Source organism: Lynx canadensis, chromosome B1 (genome assembly GCF_007474595.2).
Source record: "Lynx canadensis isolate LIC74 chromosome B1, mLynCan4.pri.v2, whole genome shotgun sequence".
Classification (NCBI taxonomy): domain Eukaryota; kingdom Metazoa; phylum Chordata; class Mammalia; order Carnivora; family Felidae; genus Lynx; species Lynx canadensis.
Window position 1 is genome coordinate 204,736,573 of NC_044306.2, and position 22,065 is coordinate 204,758,637.

The 22,065-nt window shown below is 66.0% G+C and overlaps 1 protein-coding gene across 1 annotated transcript; it reads right to left on the reverse strand.

Annotated features, from left to right (window-relative positions):
* Positions 1-14,713: 14,713 nt before the first annotated feature.
* On the reverse strand, positions 14,714-21,521 carry NAT8L (N-acetyltransferase 8 like). The gene is made up of 3 exons (XM_030314362.1): positions 21,145-21,521; positions 19,642-19,806; positions 14,714-17,044 (listed from the first exon to the last, which is right to left on the reverse strand). The coding sequence occupies exons 1-3, from the start codon at positions 21,518-21,520 to the stop codon at positions 16,677-16,679; spliced, it is 909 nt and encodes a 302-aa protein (XP_030170222.1). The 5' UTR covers position 21,521; the 3' UTR covers positions 14,714-16,676.
* Positions 21,522-22,065: the final 544 nt, after the last annotated feature.

Sequence of the window (22,065 nt, forward strand, 5' to 3'; positions counted from 1 at the left end):
CTAGCAAAACAGAAGTCCTCACCGGTCAGGAGCATTCTCAACCAACACAGAATGCTTGTGTTTGTTCTGTAAGGAAGACCTCGGAATTAAGAAGCTTCGGGCCCCACAAAACTGGGGCCTGCCCTCGTGTGTCAGGATGCGGCCCCTGACCCGGACCATCCGCCCCTCCTTGAGTAGAATGAGGATTAATGCTTTTCTCCCCATAGCAGCTACCCCGTGGTCCAGAGTTGCTTCCATACCCAAGTCCCACAAGTGCCTTTTAACAGTCTCTACTACACACGGCCCTCCCCGACCCGTGTCAGGTGCGAGTGCAGCCGGAAGTCAGACAGGCGAGCCACGGGGCCCACGGAGGCGTCAGCATCACTGCCCCCGCTTTCCCAGCACAGAGCCCCCTAACCCCAGATGCAGAACGGGGCGCCACGCTCCGGCTCAGTGCTGCATGGGGCCGGGTCCTGCCAGGGCCCCTGGACCTAATCTGAGGGGAGCCCCACCCACAAAGGACAGGTAACCACGGGGTGTCGCACGGCCTGTTTGTTTCTGCCTCACGTCCTGCTTCTCCTCCGTGTGACGCAGGCTACGTGGCATCCATCGTGGGCCGAAGGAGACCGCTGCCGAGGGTCCACACACAAGACCAGCGGCTCCGGGCGCGAGCAGAGCGACAGGCGGTCAACTTCGTGGCACCAGGTACCCGGAGCGCCTCAGCCCATCCGCTGTGTGCATGTGCTTCTTGGGTCCTTGCCGGCCTCGGCCTCGGGTTGTCCCGTCCTCACCGGCAGCTCCTGTGGGGAGGCACCAGCGAAATGACTCTGGCCTAGCAGGTAGGTGCTCAGTGCATGGTGGTCTCTCTAGTTACGTTTCCCCCGGGAGACGGGCTGAAGCCGTGCCATCCTGTACCGGCAAATAGGGAATGAGGCAGGACTAGGACCAGCCTGGAGCTCAGTCCTGGACTCCTGCCCTGGGACTGTCCGTCACGCCCCTCACCAGACCAAGACCTTGCAGGAAGGCCCCCAGACCCAGCAGGCCCTCCTGGGTCCTGCAGCCGTCAGCAGGGGGCCGCTGGCGAGAGTGACCGCGCAGTGTCTGCCCTCGTCGTAAAGACTCCTTTGCCGTCTCCAGCCACGGCACTCAGACGGCTCAAGTCTCTGCACGCGTCACGGGCTCCGCACACCACAGGCTGTCCCAGTGAGGCCCCAGGCAGCCTGGGAGTCGGCATCATCCCATGAGTGGCCCCATAGGTCACAGATGGAGAACCGAGGCCCCAGGGCCCAGACGTGAGGCCTGCCCCCAGAGGGGGGTTCTGCAGCAGGAGGGTGGCCAGACTTGGAGCGGGCAGCGTGCACAAAGGGGAGGACGGAGATCGTGGTCCCAGGAGTCCTGCAGAGACAGGGACGTGGAGGCACTGCCCGGTCCAGTGTTACTTGGACAACCAGAGGCTCAGCAGCGGGCAGGGCAATTCCTAGGGTCTGGTCTGGGCTCCGTAGAGAATCTTCCCGGGTCCCGTCTCCCAGTGTGACCCCCCCCAGAGGACAGTGACAGCCCTCCAGATCCCGAGGGGGAGGTTTTCGGGTCTGAGGCAGCAGTCAGGCCGGGACCACATGTCTGTTCACTAGGCGTGTGCAAGGCGTGTGCGAAGCGACATCGAAGCTATTTTAGAGCCCTTCCAGAAAGAACTACGCACGAGACGTCTTCACGTGAGAAGCTGACTAGGAGTCTTGGCCACGGAATCGGGCTACCACGGATACGCCTCCCTACCTACCTGTGTCTCTGAGCAAGTGACTTCCCACCCATCCACTCAATAAGAGTCTGCACCCAGCTGAACCAGGTGCCAGGAACAAGCAGCGCTGGTGCCCGCGAGAAGGTTCTGCCTCTGACGCACCAATCAACCAACATGACCAGCCGCGAGGCCCCCACCTCCCTGGGGCCTCCCCTTCCCCCACACTCCCCTCTCTCTCCACCCGCCCCCCCATCCTTGTTTCCCCAGCTCCGTGCATTCTCCGGAAGCAGCGGGCACCCTGGCACCCTACCCGAGTGCAGGCTCCCATCCCCCCGACACCCCCCACCACCCGCAGGCTGGCCTCAGCGGCCACACTTCCACATCCAGCATTGCTGCCACACTCTCGGGGGAAGGGACGTCCCTATGTGGGGGCTCTACCCTACAGGGGAGGAAGGCAGTCCGCTGACTTCTCCGCTGACCTCGGGAGCCACCAACAGCTAAAGCAATTTAAAACCACCAATAAACCCTGAACTTCAGTCCGTTGCCCGTGATCAGAATGGATGGTCAGGACGGACCCGTGTGCCTGGCGCTGGAACGGGCACGTCCCCTACACCAGCCAGCACCTTGCAGAGTGCCCAGCACAGCCCTACATGGTTAAATGGTCGACGGATGGATCTATCCCTACCCAAATCCGGGCGCCTGTGTCATAGCCCCGTATCATCCACTGGAGAGCTGAGCAAAGCAGAGCCAAAAGGCCACACAGCTGAAAGGCTGAGTGCACGTCCCCGCCTGGTCACCGTGCTAGCTGGTGCAGTGGGCACAGTTATAGATTCTTCAGCCGGTGTGCATGCCCCAAATGTTGGCAGAACCTGTGGATGTGGTGAGGTATCATTCCCATGGTTACCTCAAGCCACATGGCAAAGAGCATTTGCAGTTAAAAGGGAGACTGTCCAAGGGCGCCTGGGTGGCTCAGTCGGTTAAGCGTCCGACTTCGGCTCAGGTGATGATCTTGCAGTTCGTGGGTTCGAGCCCCGCGACGGGCTCTGTGCTGACAGCTAGAAGCCTGGAGCCTGTTTCGGATTCTGTGTCTCCCTCTCTCTCTGTTCCTCCCCTGCTCATGCTCTGTCTGTCTGTCTGTCTCTCTCTCTCTGTCTCTCAAAATTAAGATTAAAAATTTTTAAAAAAGGGGTGGGGGGAACTGTCCAGCGTGGGCCTGACCTAATCAGATGGGCCCTTGAAAGGTTTAGGGGTCAGAATCAGAGATTCCCAGCAGCAGCTGCCCTTGTGCCGGCCGTGGAGAAACAAAACTGCTTGTTGGATGGAGGGCCCGTGCAGCCTCCGGGGCTGAGCATGTGGCCCACAGCCCGCAGCAACACAGGACCTCCCCTAGAGCCACTGCAAGGAACTGAGTTTTGCCGACAACGTGGGGTCACTTGGAAGTGGGTCTTCCCTCGTCAAGTTTCCAAACGAGGACATGGCCGGGCCCTTTACCGATCTCAGCCTGTGGGACCCCCAGCGGAGGGCCCAGCCGCACAGGTTGGGTTCTTGCTCTGCGAGAGATGTGAGATGGCAGGTCTGGGTTGTCTTAACCCGCGGGGTGTGGGGTCCTGCGTTCTATAGCACAGAAAACTCTGCCTGTCTCTGCGGACCGTGCCGGGCAGTCCCCGCTGTGGGGCCCTGGCCCTCACATCTTTTGTGAAGCAGCACCTTTTGTGTCCACAGGCTCGGCCACAGACCTCCGTAAGATGGCCGTGACCCACATCGTACTGCAGTGGCCACTTCCCCTACCCTGGCGGCCAGGTCAGTGCGTGAGTGGCCAGCCGGCCTGGGCCCGACCCGGTGCGCGGACCCGCCTTTCCCAGGGCTCGGGGGGTGAGGGGAGGCCGGTGGATTCTGTGGCTGAGCCATGTACATGCATCTCCCGGGAGCAAAGCAACGCCTCCCACTTCCCCCACGTGGAGGCAAAGGGGCCCCCTGGGCCTGAGCTCCCGTCGCACTCCTGGGAGGGCCCTCGCCTGACCCAGGCTGGGCCAAGTGCCCGAGGGCTGGCCACGCGGCTGCAGTAACGGCAGCCCATCTACCTCGGGGCACGAAGGGGCCTCTTGAGGTTCAGCTGGGGCAGAAATGCGTCTCCCGGGAGCGTCTGAGCCCCTCCCGCCCATCTCGAGGGGCACCACATGCAGCAGCCTGGAGGCGGGTGGACCCCACGGACACTCTGTCAGGACATGGAGACTCCAGCGCCCCCCCCCCCCCCGCCTGCCGCTATCACCCCGGTGTGCCAGACACTCCGTCCCGCCCCCGGCTGGCACTCAGATGCATCCTGGGGCTGGGGGCTCAACCTCCGGGCCATAGCTCTCTCCACTTTTGGTCTCTGCCTCAGGTGCTCCCCCAGGGGGAGGGGGACACACACCCTGAGCATCCTGGCACCAGGTGACAAGGAGCCCCTGCCTGGCTTTGCTGGCCCAGAGCCCCGCCTCGCAGCCACCCAGGGTCCTAGTACATGTGTCGGGGGCGGGTTCTCCTCCAGAACTCCAGGACCCCTTCCGCACAGCCAGCCTGGAAGTCCCCCAGAGAAGTGAGTGTGTCAGACCCCAGAAGGTCTGGCTCCCTCCCTCCTTGGTCCGCTGTGTTTGCCCGCTTCGGGGCGGGGGGGTCCTCCAACAGGCTAGAGCGGGCCTGTCCCTGCACCCAGCGCTGCCCAGGAAGATAAGGTCACGACAGGGCTGGGCAGCCGCCTCTCCGGCCCTGCAGTAGAGGGAGGGGGTCATGCCACTTGGGTCACCTGCACGGGACAAGGGACCTGCCTGCCTACAGCCACCCTTTTCCATCTGAGGCGACAATTTCCTCTTGACTTCGGTACTGTTTTACCTTCTCAAGGCAAAGATTTCTTTCCTTCTCTGAAATCCCGTGTCTTTCCTTAAAGAGCCTCCTCCTGGCTCCTTCTTCGCATATTTCCTACGGTTCATTTTGACTTTTGAGCCTGTGTTCTTTTGGCAATGCCAGCCATTTTATACAGAAATGTGCCCCGGGCAAAGGCCCTGCCAGAGACTGGGTGGCACCCTAGCGAAGGCGTGGGGAGGAGACCGTCCCCCTGAACCCACAGAGCCGGGGAAGCCGCCCCGGCAGCCCCTGCCCCAGGCACTGCCCCTGACCGTCTGCCTCAGGGAGAAGCAGCACGGGAGGGGGCCAGCGCAGGCTGCCATCCAGGGCCTGGGGTGGAGCGACGGAGGGCGGGTGTCTGAGACCCCACAGGTGCAAGTTACCTGTGGGCACCTGTCCCGGGGTCTGGGCCACATCTCTGTAGCAACAGGGGGAGGCAAGAGGCAAGAACAGAATGTGAACTGCTCTCCTCTCCGAGTCTCCTGTCCCCTGCCTGCCATCCGCTCTCCTTGCCCCTGCCCCACGGCAGTGCCGGCCCCTCCAGTTTATCCAGAGCTCCTCAGGGCTTTCCTGCCGGTCCCAGACCCATGCGTCCTGCCCCCTGTGCGGTGTCTGTAGGGTCAACTGAGACAGCCTGCAAACAGCCTGTGCGAGCTTGGCCGAACCAAAGGCCACACAGTGCTCATGCATCTGTGATATTGTATATCTGCTCGCCACGAGGGCGCCTGTCCGACCTCCAGCCACTGGCAATGTGCCATAGACCCGGGGCACCCTGTGGCCAGGCCTCGCCCAGCTCTGTGGGGCACTCGCTGTCTTGGCCTCAGAAATGGGCCCAGGGGAGGCAAGAGGCCCAGCCAAGCAGTGAAGAGTGGCCTCGATGAGCCTAGACTCTTCAAGACAGCAGGGCGGTGGGGTTGGGGAGCCCTGAGCAGGCCCTGGCCTGCCCCTGCGGGCAGGGCGGGCAGGTAGGGGCGAAGCAGGAAGGATGCGGAGCAGTGACAGGGCCTGGCAGAGCCTTTCTGGAGCTCTCCCGAACAGGAGCCCCGGGTGGAGGGCAGAGGGCGGCAATCACCTCAGCTGCCCACTCACGTCCCGGGGACAACAGGGTACAGTGCGGGCATCTCTGAGCCTCTTCTCTCTGGTGCCCCAGTTTCCAGTTAGAAGTCAGCGGTGAGAGGGGTGTGTGAGTGACTCACGGCTCAGACCTATTCTTAGGTGGCTCAGAATTCACAGTGTCATTTCAGGAAGCGTGAAAACTGATTCTGCTAAACTGAAAACGGTTATGAGTCCCTCTTCTGAGTTTCTGCCCATTTGAAAACTAAGTTTCCGTGGGAGCAGTGACCCCACCGGAGGCCTTGAAGTTTGTTTAAGAAAGCGGAAGCAGGTGCCACTGGCCCTTGGCCAGAGACGGTGTGAAACGCAGGCACACGTCCCAGGGCGGCCACGGGGGCCTGCGGCCCGGGTGACGCCCTGTGGACTCCCTGCCAGGAGGACCTGCGCGTGCTGTTGGTGACACTGTCCACTTGCGGCGGCCCGGACTCCAAAGGTGGACTTTTCTCCCATCATAGAAATGCAGAATCCCACAACTGCCGACTTTGGTTCGGAGATTCAGGGCGGCAGGACCAAGGTCCCTCTGGCTCCCTGGCCCTTTGCCTCTTGGTGCCCTGATGGCGATGTCTGCTCTCACCATCACAGCGCCTTGCAAGCAAAAGGAGAAAATAGTGGCGGTCAGAAAGAGCCCTGGCCAAGTCAGCCCTTTTGAGAGTCTTCCTGGAAGCTGGAGGGCATACGCCTCGGGCCGCCCGATCTGAGAGAGCGCCCCGAGATGCCTGGAGCTGGAGGCACCACCCCACCCGACAGCAAAGGGAGAGGGATAATGGATTGGGGTGGGCGCTATGAATCTCCGCTGCAGACCCTGTGTGTCTCCCCCAGAGGCTTGAGAGCTGCCCTCCCCCAGCCAGGGCCTGCCGTCATGGTGACCACTGCCCAGCGGGCCCCGCCACACCTCGCCTGTGCGGCCCTGGTTTCCCGGTGCTTCTGGGCCCACAGCTCTGCCCCACGGGGCCTCTTCCCTCGCAGGCTATGCCTGCAAAGTGACAAGGACCAGACGTGGCCTCTGACTTTGAAGGCCCGGTCCCAGGGACAGCAAGGCACACAAGGGCAGGGCACACGGGTCCCTCCCTGATGTCCGCCACCCTTCCTATGGGTCACCTGCACCACGCCTCCCCTCCCTGAGTGTGCAGGGCCAGCCACCTTCCTCGGCCCCGAGGGCAGGGCTAGCACCAGATCCAGGGCCACAGCCCCTGGCCAGTGTCACCTGCCCGAAGCACGTAAGTCAACCCAGATCCCACCAGAATGCATGAAATCTGGCACGTGCCGGCCGAACCCAGCAATAGCCATGTTCTGTGCAGCCGGCATGGAGCTAGTGAGGACCACTGCTCCGTCCCTTCCCCGTGCACACAGTTGCACCTACTAGCCCCTTCACTTGAGCCTAAGCCCTCCCGAGACCCCTGCCCCTTGGTGCTCATTGCCCCCACACTTCCTGCCACAGTCCAGGCCCCACCTCCCTACTTCCAGGGGTACCCGAAGGGCCTTAGACAAAGGGTGCTGAAGAAGGGAGGGGGCGGGCCAGGGCTGACAGGGGCACAGAGCCAGAGTGGCTTCCAGGGCAGGGGCGCACCCCGTGCAGGGAGCTCGGAGCGAGCCCTGGCCCCTCTGGGCGATGGGATCCATGGGGCTCAACCCCCAGGCCGAGTGGGGGGAAGGGAGGTCTCGGGGCAGGGGCGGCAGCAAGGTGCCCAGATCGTAGGCGGCCTCCTTGCGAGGACCCACAAGCAGAGCCTCGACTCTACGGAAAGAAGGGTGTGGCCAGGCCTGGCCAGGTGTCCCAGGGACCCCCCCCCCGTGATGGGAACCAAAGGCAGGAGCAGGGGAGCCGGGGTCACCTCTAACCTGTGCCCCCCTCTTCCCTGGGGACTGTGCTGGTGACAGGCAGGTGACCGCAGGCAGCAGGAGCTGGCTAGGTCTTCCTGCTCCCACAAGTCACGTCCTTCCATGGCGCCCCGTGTGTCCCATCGCTGCATGAAGCTTGGTATCCAGACGCCACATCTCAGGGTGACTCCCCCACCCCACCCCCGCCGAGTCTCCCAGGTTGGTCGCCCAGATCCACGACGAGCTGCTATTTGAGGTGGAAGGTCCACAGGTCCCAGCGTGTGCGGGCAGGTCTGGACGGCACATGGCTGTTTTAGTTCAGGGACAACTACAGCAGCTGCCCCTTGTGGGGACTCAGGGCCACTTCCTGCCTCGTGGTGCCCCTCACTCACCTGTACCCCGGCAGGCAGGGCGTGAGCCTAACTGAGGGACTCGTGAAAGGCCTGGACGTGCCCCATCCTGGCTCCGTCCAGCAGAGGAAACTCCGTCCTTCAGTGGAGAGGTTCTGTGCACGGTCAGAATTTCCCCAGTAGGCTGAGGGGCGAGGTCCCACCTCCTGCCCTTAAGAAGCACCTGAGCACTCCTGAAGCTCCCCCAGGGTGGCCGTGGCCACAGCGCAGGGCTCCCAATGTGCATGCCAGGTCAGAGGGGCTGGGTGCCACGCTGCCCTCCCAGGGACCCAACAGCCCTACCCCAGCAGCCTCTGCCCCGGCTCCCTGCCTTCCAGCACCACCAGTGTCCTCTCTGCACAGCACAGAGGAGACAAGGCCACTGCCTTCAAATGAGTGCTGACCCGCTTCAGGCACCCAGAGACTGGTTCCCCAGGGAGATGGCCAGCTAACCCCTGAGTCGCAGCAGAGACAGAACAAGGCAGCTCCCACCCATTCCTAGGGTCTTTCTGTCACAATCTTTGTACTGAAAATTTCAGATAACTTTGTAGGATGGAATGAAATATTTATTGATCCAAGGGACAAAAAACTTCAGACCAAACTCTGAGAAACACTAGACCAGCTGACCCCTCCCCGCCCGGGCCACCCCCTTTCTCAGGGCTGGAGGACAGGTGTCCCGTGCTGACCCAGGCCACATGGCAGGGCCAGGCCACCAGCACCAAGAAGTGCCCCCACGGGCTCTACCATTATGTGGACCCCCACAGGGAATTTGGCGGGGAGCGCGGGCCCTCCTGCCCCAGCAGCTGCAGCAAGAGTTGCCCTCTGATCCTTCCTCCTCCCAGCCCCGGGGCCCCTGGACAGGACTGGAGGCCCTGGCACGGCACGCCCCCCCGGCCAGACCCCCCGTGGCTGAGGTCGGCATCAGAGAAGCCGTTCCACAGCCTGGAGGGCGCTTTTGCCCCAGGGACCCACGGCCGGTGCGGCGACGGTGCCTTCGAGCCTGTGCCACGGATGTGGCCAGTGGGAGATGGGACCAGCCAGGGGCTGTCAGACCTACTAGCGCAGGTGGCCACGTGGACCCAGGAAATAACTGAGGAGCCTGGGGGCCAGGGCAGGGCTGGGCCTGAGCCTTCCCGTGGCCCTGTCCCTGCCCAGGCGGCTTGGGGCTGCCTCTCTCCTCTTTCCCTTTGTTCCAGCTCTTGTCACGGGCACCAGGGAGTCCCTGCGGCACGTGCAGGCCTCGGAGCTGCACCTGCAGGTGAGTCGGGCCGGGCAGGTGCCACGCGACGCTGCCAGGCTCCTCCCCGATGGGAGAGGAGAGTCCAGCTGCCCAAGGGGCGGGAGGGCCGGGACGGAGGGCCGGGCCCACCCACCGCACCTGAGCCCCCACAGCGCTGCCCTCCCCCACCTTCCCCATGGTCCCCGGAGGCCCAGGAAGCCCTACCCCACCCCACCTATAGTCCAGCAGATGGCGGGCGATGGTAGCTGTGGGCAGCCCCCATCCTTCCTGTCAGGAAGGAGCTGTTGAGCCACCGTTGAGGGCCTTGGCAAGGTCCCACCCGGGGTTGGGGTCCCCGAGGGCCCTCCAGGCCCCCCGTCGGCTCTCTCAGAACCAGCTGATCCCCAGGGAGCGGGGACCCTAAAGTGGTGAGCAAAGGTGAGTGCCTGGCCTGCTCCCTGGCCCAGGGGCCCCGGCAGGCCAGGTGAGATGCACAGCCAAGGTCGAGGTAGTACGACACGGGGGTGGATGTGGCCCGTCTGCCTGTCGCTGTGAGCGTGTGTGCACGGGCGTCTCTCCGGGCACCGTGGCGCGTGTTCTGATCCTGTCTTCGGGCAGGTGTGGCCCATGTCCGCCTGCGTCGTAGGCTTGGGAACTGGCCTCGGAGGGCTGGCCTGGGCCTGGCACCCAACTCTGGCTGCTGCCCACAGATGCCCCCGAAGGTGAGCCTGAGTGCCGGCCACTCGTGGGGACACCTGGCGCCACTGCGGGAGGCCCCGGGCCCTCGGCCCAGCCCACGTCCCGCGGAGTCTCCAAGCAACCACCCAGCCACCACCAGCCCCTGTGCCAGCACCTTCCCCCGGTGTGTGCATTTTTCCCCTTCATTTTGTCTGTGGCCCCAGGCAACAGTGGGAGGAGAGAACTGGTTTCCACCAGCCCGTCGTGTGGCCGTCCCCAAGGTCAGCACGGGGCACTTTGTACTGGCGTCACGGCCAGAGCAGGCTGTGGAAGGGGCCACGCTCACCCCCCGGGTTATCCCCTGGAGTAAAGGCCTTTTCAAAGCCGGCCGAATTCCTCCCAGGGATGGGAAATGCCTGTCCACAGCCCTCAGCCAGACCCAGGGCTGAGTGCCCGACACGTGGCCCTGCCTGGCTCACCGCAGGCCCTCCCAGCCCTGCTCCCGTGGAGCCTGGGGGTGGCTCCTCCAGGGCCACAGCTGCTCCCCACCCAGCGGGTGCCCTCCCTGCCGGCTCTCTGAGCCTCCCGGGGCCGCCGAGACGGCAGCTGCACCGCACAGAGAACACAGCACCGCGGGCACTGGGCTGGTGTTCACGACAGGCTCCTCTGGAGGCCAGAGGGGCCCGTGTGCAGGCTCCGGTGTCTCCAAGAGCCCAGCCGGGCCGGCGGGGCCTCTGGAGTCACCCTCCCGGGCCCCACCGCCTCCCCACGGGCCACCTGCCGGCCAGCTCCCCTGAGTCTCCTCCAGAAGCGGTTTTCTCAGATTCCCGCCCCCCCAAGTGCCAAGAAGAGCCCAGACCACGCACCCCAACGGCCTCACAGCGGGCGGTGACAGAGGTGCCCCTTTACAGTGGGGAAACTGAGGCACAGAAAGGTCACATCATTGTACAAGCCCACCTGGCTAGCAAACGCCAGGTCTAACTGCTCCCCTGCTCTGCTGCCTCTACGTCACAGCCCCTGGAAATGTGCCCCTGGGGTCCCGTTGCCAGAGCACCCTGGCACCCCCGGGGGCCTCCCCTCCCATGTGTGAGCCGCTCATTTAAATGGTGACCGGGGTCTCCGCGCTGCCCCTTTTGCACAGCCCACCACACACGGCACCCCTTTTCTGCTGTGCCCAGGCCCATTTTTCCCATGGCTTCAACACACCATCACTGTTTCCACGGACTGTGCAAGTGCAAGGATCCGTGTGGCCAGCCCTGACTGCCGCGTGATGGAACATTCCAGAATCCGGAGATGGCAGGGAATTGCCGCCAGGCCCCTCCATGCCGGCCGTGGGGGTGTGTGGTATGTCCACGTGCCCACGTGCACACAGGGATGGCCACGCCTCTGGCGGCCTGTCTCTATGCTGTCACCTCAGAGGCACGGCCACCGCGGGGCTTCACGCAGATGTCTGAGAGGAAATGACTGAGCTCAGGCTGACTTCCAAACAGGCCTCGTGCCCCTGGGCCGGCAAGGGCCAGAGCATGCCGCCCAAGGCAGCTGGCATCCTCCGGCTTCGAAACCCTAGACGCCGGCTTCAACTTAGCTGGCCGGAGGGCCTGTGGCAGGAGGGGAGACCCTGGGGACGGGGACAGCTGAGGTCGCTCCTCCCACCAAGGGAAGGCCCACCACGGTGAACTGTCTGGGCCTGGGGAGCACCTCAGTGTCCGAGCCCCCTCCTCACCCCTTTGCTGGGACTGGACTCCGTCCCTTACACCAGGAGGGAGTGGGCCTGATGCCGTGGCCTGGCCCCACAGTTCCCACTGCCCCTCAGAGCGCAGTCCCTCCTTAGAGGCGCCACGTGGGCAGGAGGATGCCCGGGCCTGCGGTGGAGCCCTGGCCAGGGCAGCCAGCACAGGGCCAGCGGCCTCGCCTCCCAAGGTCACCCAGCACCTGCCCCAACCCCCAAGGAGCATCTCCAGAAAAGCAGCCTTTCCTGGCGAAGTGCCAGGCGGGCCCCTCAAGAAAGCACAGGAGCCCAGTTCCGTCAAGTCTGGTTTTATTGAGAAACAGCAGCATCGGGGGCCACGTAGGCGGAGGGGCCACAGCACTCCCCACCCCTCCTGCTGCTCACACGCCCACAGGAGGCCTGGGACCCCCCCCCCCACCCGCCCCTGGCCCAGCAGCCTGTCTCCTCTGGAACTTGGCCGGCTGCCCCTCCGGGCCCTCTCAAGGGCTGTTTTGGCGCATCCTGGGGTCTCAGGGAAGTTGCCACGGTCGTGGACCCATAAACAGTAAACCACAGGAAGTGCGACCAGCCACCATGAAATGGTCTGGGCTCTGTGCCCCCAAAGACACAGTGTCCACGGCAGTTGTGGTCAAACAGGCTGGCCAAGGTGACGCCATGTTATCGGCTCTGATCACAGCCCGTCTGGCCGAGTGTCCACCCTGCCACTCTCCCCGCACACCCAGAGACGCAGGCAAAGGCTCATCCTGGGTCGCCCCCGCTTCACACAGGCCCATCCAGTGCCATCCACCGGGGGGGAAGGGCACACTACATTCAAGGTCCGCTGGGCCCTGGGGAAGGCCCAGGGGGAGGGAGAGGGCCCAGCGCCGAGCCGTGGACGCGGCCACCTGCCAGGACCCCGCTGCTCGGCACAGGGCTTGGGGCCAGCCTGTCCAGGCTGGAACGGGAGGTCCTCGGCTACCAGGCTCCCTCCCCGGCACCACACCCTTGCACACGTGTGCACACACATGCACGTCCACACACAGGCACAGGCATGCCCGTGCACATATGGTGAGCACACGTGTGCATACACACAGGCACACATACACGTGTGCACACGCACACCATGCACACACACAGCCACACAGGCACACACACACCAGACACACTCCGTCTTCAAAATGGCTAATTATTGCTGTTAAAAAACAATACATCCAACAACGGTAGGCCGGGGCTCCCCTCCCGCACCCCGGGCCCCGGGCCGCCCCACTCACAGCACTGCTGGAAGCCTATCGTCAGCACCACGGAGCAAACGTTCCAGGATCTGCCCCACACCCAGCCTAGAACACACGCCCTAACGCCTCCACCAAAGGACCAGGAGACCAGGGACACAGGCTATGGCCAAAACACATTCACTGAAGCAGCTTCAGACACAGGAGCGACACCGCCCACCTCGCTGGGGAGGGTGGTGGGTTCCCGAGGTTCAGGGGCCACCGTCCAGCCACTCCCTGGACACCCACAGGAAGGCTGCCTCAGGGCAGCTGCCCAGCTCCGGCCCCGGCCCCGCCGCAGCAAGGGCCTCGGCTCGGGGCCACATCTGCCGGCCACTGCCAGGGCAGGCAGGGGCAGTCACTCCCCCTGTGGCCCAGGGAGCCTCCCAAGCGCTCGCCAGACACTCAAGAAAGCCATCTGAGGAGCGTCCCCCAGCCTGTCCCCTCTGAAGGCCTTCTGTGAGGAAGGATGCCGGGGGCAGGCTGGGGGCCGCCCACAGACCTCAGGCCTCGGGCAGGTTGGGTTGTTGAGCCTCCCAGCTCAAGCCTGTCTCCCAGAGCCGGACCTCCGACTCCCTGGGGGCAGGCTGGCCCCGCGTCTCTGCCCCATTCACCCAAGGGCAGCAGTGGGAGGCCAGGCTGGACACGGGTACAGATGAAAGGTAAGAGACGTCACCAGGGGCCTCCAGGCGGCTGGCCTCAGTACGTGCACTCGCTCTAGCCACCACCCCCAGGGGCCAGCTGTCTGCAGACCCCAAACCTGGGCAGTGGGCCCCCCGCCAGGACTCTGGAGGCTCCAGGCCAGTCCAAGGTGCCAGAGCCCTCGGCCGCCCCGAATCCCACTGCCGGGAGCTACCCATCGGGTCTATGTCTCAGGCTCATCTAACAAAGACCTTCTGGAACACTCCACCTCCTGCTTTCCAGTCCAAAAACAGAGGCTTCCGAAAGTCCTGGGAGCCCTGTCTCCTGAGCATGGGTGCCAAGCCTGGGGGCTGGCTTTTCCTGGGCCTCGGCAGGCGCCCCGGGGAGGCCTAGGAGGCCAGCAGGGAGAGGGAGCAGGGCCCCAGGAGGATGCTTCACAGAGGTAGAAGAAGTAACGTCAGAATTTCTACAAATGTGTAAAATTCACATCTCAGTGCACGTTTGTGGAGCGGCTAGCTCCCAGGCTGGCGGGAGGTGGCGAGCCAGAGACAGGCATCCTCCACCAGCGTGGCCCAGGGGACAGACGGGGGATCTGCTCCCCCAGTGATCCTCGGGCCCCGCTGCACCGCACGCTGGCCAGGCGAAGGCCCTGTCCCAGGCGTGGGGGGCACCCAGCCTGTTGAGCACACAGGTGCCTGTGCCCACAGCAGCTGGGCATCTGGGCTCCAGACACACGGCCACCCTGTCATGCTCCCCCCCCCCCACCCCCCCGGCATCTCTCCCAAGTCCTGGCGGCAGTGGAAGGGCAGTAAAGAAAGGTGCGGAGTCCAGCCAGTGTCCCTACCCTCTGGGCCGTCCACCTGGGAAAGACACCACAGCCCACCCAGCCCACAGACCCCACACGGACGGACAGAGGCCAGCAGGGCAGCGGAGGGCCACGCCTCTGCCCAGGAGCAACCCCAGTGACGGACTGTGGTCAGCGTCAACCAGATGCCGGCAGCTCCGGAGCCCCAGCCCCACCGGGGCTCCAGCGGCCCCCACCCACCCCACGAGTCCCGACACCAGGGACCAGAGGCTCCAAAGGCACAGGATCAATGGAAGCTGGCAGCGTCCCCAAGCTGCCACTGACAAGACACGACCCACCATGCTGACCCCGCGCGGCCCCCACCTGCCCTTCCTGCCCGGCCAGGCCTCAGCCCAGCCGCAGCCCCCGCCACGCCCCACGCCAACTGAGGCCGCCCCAAGCCCAAACCAATCCGAACAAAAAGAGGAAAAAGGCACAACTGTTTGTTTTCCATTTTGCTAAAACACTTTACGTCTGTCTGTATAATCCAGATTAACAAAATCTGAGAGCTGCAAGAAAATAGGGTGCCGATTTCTGTACAGTCTACAAAACTCCCATCCCCAAGCGGGGACTGGACGCCACCGGGGAGAAATGTACAGGGGACAGTGGGGTCTGTACAATGTTCTGCAAATATCTCAATTGCTGAGGCACAAAAGGCCCCTCGGGAAACTGGGCTCGTTTTACTCGTCTGCTGATTTCCGGAGTGCCTTTTTAAGAACGTCCCCTCTGTGTCCCACACACGGGACCGAGCTCAGCGGCCCACTGTGCCTGCCACCCCCCCTCCTCACCCCACCAAGTAGAGGGGCCTCGGTGGCCGTATTCATGCCCCTCCTGCCCCCACGGCCGGGTCCAGACTCACAAGCTGGACAAGTGGGCCCTGCCATCCGCCCCTTTCCTCCCCCGTCCAGGCTACCCCACGCCTGACAGCCACCTCCCACCTGAGAGGGAGAGGCGGGGGGAGGGGGGACACAGGCACGCCGGTACCGCCTCCCCCCCCCCCAGCCAAGGCAGACAGCGCTCGCTCCTCCCAAAGGCATCGGGGGGAACCTGCTGCCATCCTGAGTTCAGTCCTACGAGCCAAGGCTGGACAGGGCAGCCCAGAAGCTCCCCACAAACCAGGAATGCTCTTTAGGGGGAAAGAATGCTAAGTCAGGGTTCTCCCTCCAGATTTCAAAATCTGAAACCCTCCACCCACCCGGCCACCCACCCCCACCAAACTGGGCCAGAAGTAGTGCATATTCTAGACAGGTGTGTGTGTGTGTGTGTGTGTGTGCGCGTGAAGGTATAAACTACCGTTTTGTCCCAAGAATTAAAGTCATGCAGAGTGCTATTCTGTCTAAATAACTTATTAAAAAACAGGTCGGTTTCAGGCTGGGAGAAGCTGTGGGCTCAGTGGTGTTGGCAGCGGCCTGGCTGAGCAAAGTAACATTCACAGGGCAGAACCCAGCAGCCGCGAGGCAGGGTGGCCCTCGGGGAGGTCTGGGGAAGGCCACCGTACTCTAGCTGGCACTGGGGAGAGGCGACCACGTGACTGCCTCCCCACCCTGCTCTCCTGAAGGACCCCGACCAGGCTGTGCGACAGGTTGCTACGGGAACCACACGTGGGTGAGGATGCCAGTCAGCAAAGCTGGGGCAGGGAGGGGAGGGGCAGGGACCAAAAGGAAAGAAATGTGACTCCATGTCAAAGCAAAGCTGGGCTGGGTGGAGCGAGGGGCGGGCGGCGAGAGATAGGCACGCCCCCCCCCCCCCCCCCAGGGCAGGCGGGCTGCCGTGGCTAGCTCAAAGGCCGGGCAGGGGGCGCTCACCAGTCTAGGCCCAGTCTGAGCAGGGCAGCAGGGCGGGAGGCCGGGGGGCATGCGGCATGCTGCAGCCAGGCCGTGTCCTCAGCATGCACAGAGCAAAGCGGGACCCGCGGCTAGCTCCGTGCCCGTGGGGCAGCGGCCGGCCGGCCCAGCAGGCCACGCCTCCCGGGAGCCGACAGCTGAGCCATAGCCTGGCCGGTGGCCAGGGGTCTGCTGGGCGGGTGGGGGGGGGGGGGGCCTCGTCGAGGAGGTCCTGTGCTTGGTGGGCCAGGCTGGGCCTGCCCTGATGGCGGTGGGCGGGAAGAGGCCCCTGGAGCAGAGGCCAAGCAGCCGTGTGGACGCGTGGCGGTCCATGCTGTCACTCTTCAGGGTGCAGCCCCGGAAGGCCGGAGAGGGCAAGGGGCCTAGCCCCGAAAGTGTCACAGACGAGCAACAGCCCCACAGCCCCGGAGAACCAGCCAGAGAACCGCGCGATGTTGAAAAGGGAAAACCCAACACGAACGCCAAGGTGAGCGTCTGGAAGCGGGCCCGGGCGGTGGGCAGGCGGGCACAGGCGGACGGGGCGGCCGGGGCGGCAGGTGGGCGGGCAGGCGGGACGCGGTCACTCCTCGCGCAGCTGCAGGCGGTAGCGGTGGTAGCGGACCTGGAAGAAGAGGCGCTCGGCCAGCGACAGGGTCATGCCGGGCAGCACGTAGTGGTCACTCGAGCCCATGTGTCTGAAGCCCAGCGACTCGTACAGCTTGTGTGCGGCCACCTTGACGGCCGTCGTGCCCAACACCACCGCCGAGTAGTTGTGCACCAGAGCGAACTCCAGCACCTTGCGGCCCAGCGCCTTGGCGATGCCCTTGCCACGGAAACGCGAGTCCACGGACATGCGCAGCAGCTCCACCGTGTTGTCTGCCTCGTGGGCCCGCGCCGCCACGATGCCCACCACGTTGCCATCCAGCACGGCCACCCAGAAGCAGGAGCCTGCAGGGACAGGGCAGTCAGAGCTGCTGGGTGACACGGCTGCCCCTCCAGAGCCCCCTCTGAGTGGAAAGGGCCGGGCCCGGCCTGCCCGCCGCCCGCTGCGGCCCTGGGCCCGAGTCCCTCCCCCAGAGACCAAGAGCTGGGCAGGCCTCGGCCAGACACAGCCCTCCTCTGCCCGGCCACCCCCAGAACGAATTCCTGGATGGCGGCGGATGGCCACGGACAGGCCACAGGTGCAGCTGACCTGCCCTGGCCCCCGGCCCCTTGGGACTCTGCACACTGGCTGCCGTGTGTCCACAGCGGGCAGCTGGGGAGAGGCAGGTGCCGTGGGGGTACATCCGGAAGCACCCCTACAGTGGGGGCCTCAGGGGGCCTGGGGGGACAGGCCAGGGCAGCGGGACCCCTCTGGGAGCCATGCCCCCGGGGGGCCTCAGGAGGCCTCAGAGGCCTCAGGCCCTGCCAGCTCTGTGGCCTCCACTCTCCTGGGTTGGGAGCTGCAGAGCCCGGGAGCCCCGTGACCTGCTTGGATCAGGACACAGAAGCAGATCCTCGGTAGGCTCAGGAGAAGGTCCAAGTGGAAAACCAGGATGGATGGACGTGGGCACCACTGCACGCTCCCCACTGACCCTGGCCTCGCCTGGGCAGCGACCCAGTGGCCAGGCCAGCCGTCCCCACCCACGGCCTGGACCAATCACAGCCCCACGCAGGGCGGGAAGAGGAGGACAAAGACCAAAGGGGGATGAGGGGAGAAGCAAGAGGAGAGACAATCAACCGGGAGGAGAAGGCCTGCAGAGCACGGGCCACAGAGCCCGCCTGGTCACCTCTGCTGACCACCAGCCCAGACGCCACAGGAGGCAGGGGCTGACCGACAGGGGTGTCCACTCTGAGCAGCCCCCCCTGCACGCGCCCTGCCTGTGGCCAGGTCTTCCACCAACCACCCCCACCTTCTCCCCTTGAGTGGCCAAACTGTCCCCCCGGAAAGGTTCTGCACCCGACCCTGCCCAGGGATCTCACCCCTCTGCCCGACCCCCAAGGGTCCCCCACTGTCTTGTCTGCCAGCAGGCCCCCATCAGCCCGTCAGCTTGGCCACAGGGTCTCCCGTCTCCTTCCCTGCCATACTGACACCTGGCCTGTAGCCAGAGCTCAGGAACGGCCGAGGGCCCCCCCGCCCTCATGGACCCCTACCAGCCGGCCTGCCCACCGTCAGGGTTTCTGGCTCCCCCCACACACCCAGGCCAGACCAAATCTCCCTGTACCCCGAGCCGCACGGCCGCGTCGGCTAGCCTCCCTGCCCCCGGGGCCCCTTCCTGCAACCTACTGGACGTCTCCGGGGGGAGCAGGGCACACCCTGCACTCACACCCAGGGAGACCATGGCCCAGAAAGAGCAGGGCCGACAGCAGAGTCCTCCCAGCTCCCAGCCCGAGCCCCGATCCGCTCCTGCAGCCTGGGCCTTGGCACCAGCTAGGTGGGCTTTGCCCTTCTGCAGAAGCTGGGACTCCGTGGAGGCCGAGAAGATGCTGAGTTCAAGCTGAGGAAAGGGGCCAGGAAAACCGAAGGTGCCAAAGGGCTGGGAATGGGGGTGGGGACAGGGCAGGACAGGGCACCACAGGCTGGGGCTGGTGGGCCAGGGGCTGGTGGTGCCAAGGTGGGGCACCCTTGCTCCGGAAGCCTTGCTGCTCTTGTCCCCGTGACCCGCAGCTCCTCCCTAGAGCTCACCAACCGTTCAGGCCACACGGTCCCCTCTCCTCGGCCTAGGAACCCTCTGCCACCTGGGAGACCCCAACACCCCAGAGGGCTGAGACGCAGGCTCCCTCCTCCAGCTAGCTCAGGACATGGAGAAAGACATGTGGCCCTGCCTCCCAGGACCCAGCCTGCCTCAGGACCAGCCCGGAGGACAGAGGACAGCCCCCAAGGGCTGCAGACCCTTCTAGACCAGACCCAGGCCCTCCTTCTACAGAAGCCCGGGGGCTGCGGCAAGACCCTCTACCTCACTAACTGGCCCAGAAACCAGAAGTGGGGGCAAGACTGAGAACCCCTGCTCTTGCAGGGCTCACAGCCCTCAGCGACCCCACAAAGAACCTTCTCGCCACCATGAGGTCCCCCTCCGCCAGGGCCCTGGCCGCTCCAGGCCAGCCCAAGATCCAGCAAAGCACAGCAGAGGGGCCCGAGGAGAGGCGAGAAAGATGCCACCCGCTCTGAGCAGCAGGCACCGGGCAAAGGGCATCCGGAAGGCAGCGTTGCCCAGGGCCGGCTCAGGACACACGCACCCGCCCCCACGGGACGCAGGACAGAGGCCTGGGGTCTGTGCAGACGCTCCGGGGCCTTGCTTCGGCACCAAGGACCTAGCTCTGCCTCCCCCAGCCCTTGCCGGCCCTCTGCACCCCCAACCCCCCCCCCCCAACCCCCCCAACTCCCCCCCCCCCCCCCAAGCCCCCACCCAGAAGACTCAGGGCCCCGGGTGCGCCAGCCCAGGCCCGCCCAGGCCCGGTCTGTCCCCCCAGGCCAGTCCCCGGGGCGGCTGGCGGCGTGAGGGTGGCCCTAACGGAAGGAGGGGCGGTGGCAGGGGCGAGGAAGGGGCCGGAGACAGGCGACTCACCGGGGGGCTTCATGTAGTACTGCTCGATGTCGGCCATGTCCGTGTGCAGAGCGCAGTCCAGGTAGGCGAGGACCACCTTCCGGCTGTAGTAGTACCGCAGGCCCAGCAGCCCCGCCGGCACCAGGCACGTCAGCAGCAGCGAGCGGGTCAGGGCAAAACACAGCACTGCGGGGAGAGGGGGGCCCCGGTGAGCAGCGGGCGGAGCGGGCGACCCCGGGCTGGGGGAGAGACCCCCCCCCCCCGCAGCTCCCTGCTAAACAAGCCAGCCGGGCACATGCGCCCAGCACGCCGCGGCCGCTTCTCCGCGGGAGCAGCGGGTCGGCCTGCCGGCCTCTCCCTCTCTTCCCTCGCGGCAAACTTCCCACCGTCAGGACGCGCTGTTCGGTAACCTGACATCACGGGATCTCTAACCGCTCTGAGCACAGCGGCGGCTTCTGGGCAGCCGCCTTCCATGGCTGGCAGGAAGAGCCCCCCAGGCGGGGTTCCTCGTGGCCCGTGCCCACCGCCCATGTGGCCCCCATGTGGCAGCGGCCGTGCACACACCCCTGCGCACTCGAGCGAGGCTCGGACAGGCTGTCCCACCTTGTAAACTCGGGGAGTCGCAGGGGGCACCTTCCGGCAGAGGGCCCCAGGGCCAGCCCCCCAGTGTTCTGAGGTGAGGGTGGGGGGATGAGGGAGGGAAGCCCGAGATGGTTTCCAGACCCATCTAGGCTGCCAGGAGACAGACGCGCCTGCAGTGCAAGTCACTTTTGCTGCGTGACCTTGGGAGAGCAACCACCCCCGGCCTCAAGCTCATCTGTGAAATGGGGGCAACCGCCCTCCGGGGCTCCACGGAAAAGGCCTCAAAGCCCCCGCGGGGGCTGCCCCCCCCCCCCCCCCCCCCGGCCCCCTCGCTCTGCCTCCTCGGTACTCACCCTCCCCCGGCACCCGGGGGAGCTGGCTGTCTTCCCCTCATAAATTAGCACTTGGAGCCGCCGAGGCAGCCTCCCCCGCCCCGCGGATTATATATAGTTACACGCGCCAGGCGCGGAGCCTCAGCAGCGGGCGCTACCTGCCGCCACCCCGCCCCCACCCGGGATGACCGCGGACGGGACCGGAGAGGCGGGGCCGGACCGAGAGGGGACGCAGGTGGAGACCCCGGCTCTCCCCCTCCCTCTCCCCCCGCCCGCGGCCCCCTACCCTCCGCCGGCGCTCGTTCCCACGCCCCCACCCGGCGCGCCTTGGCCAAGAGCCCGGACGCCGCCGCCGCCGCCGCCGCCGCCGCCGCCGGGGGCCACCTCGCCCCAGGCCACCGCAGAAAGCCGATGGCGTGCGGGTGCGCGTCCGTGCGCGTGCGAGAAGGCATGAGGGGGCCCGAGGGGTGGGCTTCCCTCCCGGGGCCGGGCCCCGCGGTGGGGGCGAGCGGGGCGCGGGGGGTCCTGTGCGTCTGTCCCCGGGGGTGAGGGGGACGGGCGGGCGCGGACTGCGGCAGGCGGAGCGCGGCGGGGTCCCCCGCGCACTGACCGGCCAGCAGGGCGTAGAGCAGCTGCGTGCGCGGGTGCTGCCGCAGGCCGCGGAAGGCCGTGTTGGGGATGCGCTCCATGATGCCGTCGTAGAAGATGCGGCGCGCCGCCTCCTGCTCGGCCGCGCGGAACTCGCGGATGTACACGCCGCGCCCCCCCGGCGGCCCCGCGCCCCCCGCGCCGCCGCGGGGCTGGGGGCCGGGCGCGGGAGGGGGCGCGGCGGGCGCGGCGGCCGGCCCGGGCGCGGCGGGCAGCGGGGGCCACATGGCGCCGGCGGCGGCGAGCAGCGCGTCCTTCTTGGCCCCCGGCAGCGCCTCATGGTCCTCGGCGGCCACGATCTTCGTCTCGCAGACCATGTCGGGAGGCCCACAATGCATGCACCCGGCCGGGCGGCGCAGCGCGGGGACGCGGGCCGGGCTGCGGGCGGGCACAGCCCGGGCCCAGGGCAAGGGCGCGGCGCCCTCGGACCGGCGGCGGCGGCGGCGGCGGCGGCGGTGGCGGCGGCGGCGGCGGCGGCGGCGGCGGAGGCTCAGGGGCGCGGGGCGGAGGCGGCGGGCGGCCGGGGCGCGCGCAGGGAGCTGCGCCGCATTTTGGAGAAGTATTTATAATGCAGCGGCGCCGGTGCAGTCGCGGCGCCCGGGGTCCCGCAGGGTCCTAGCGTCCACTGCATTGGCTGCCGAGGGTCACCATGTGATCTCGGGGGTGGGAGCAGACACCGCCTCCGCGCCCGCCCGATGGCACACTTGGGCGCTGCGCCGCGGCCGGTGCGGGCGGCCGGCGGGAGTGCGCCTGGGCGGGGGCGGCGCGGGGCAGCCCGGGGCACGACGGAGCGGCCGAGCCCCGCGAGGTGGCCGGGGACGAGCGAGCGCGCGGCCGGGGTTCCCGGCCCGGAGGGGGCGCTCCTCGGGGCTCCTGGCGGGGC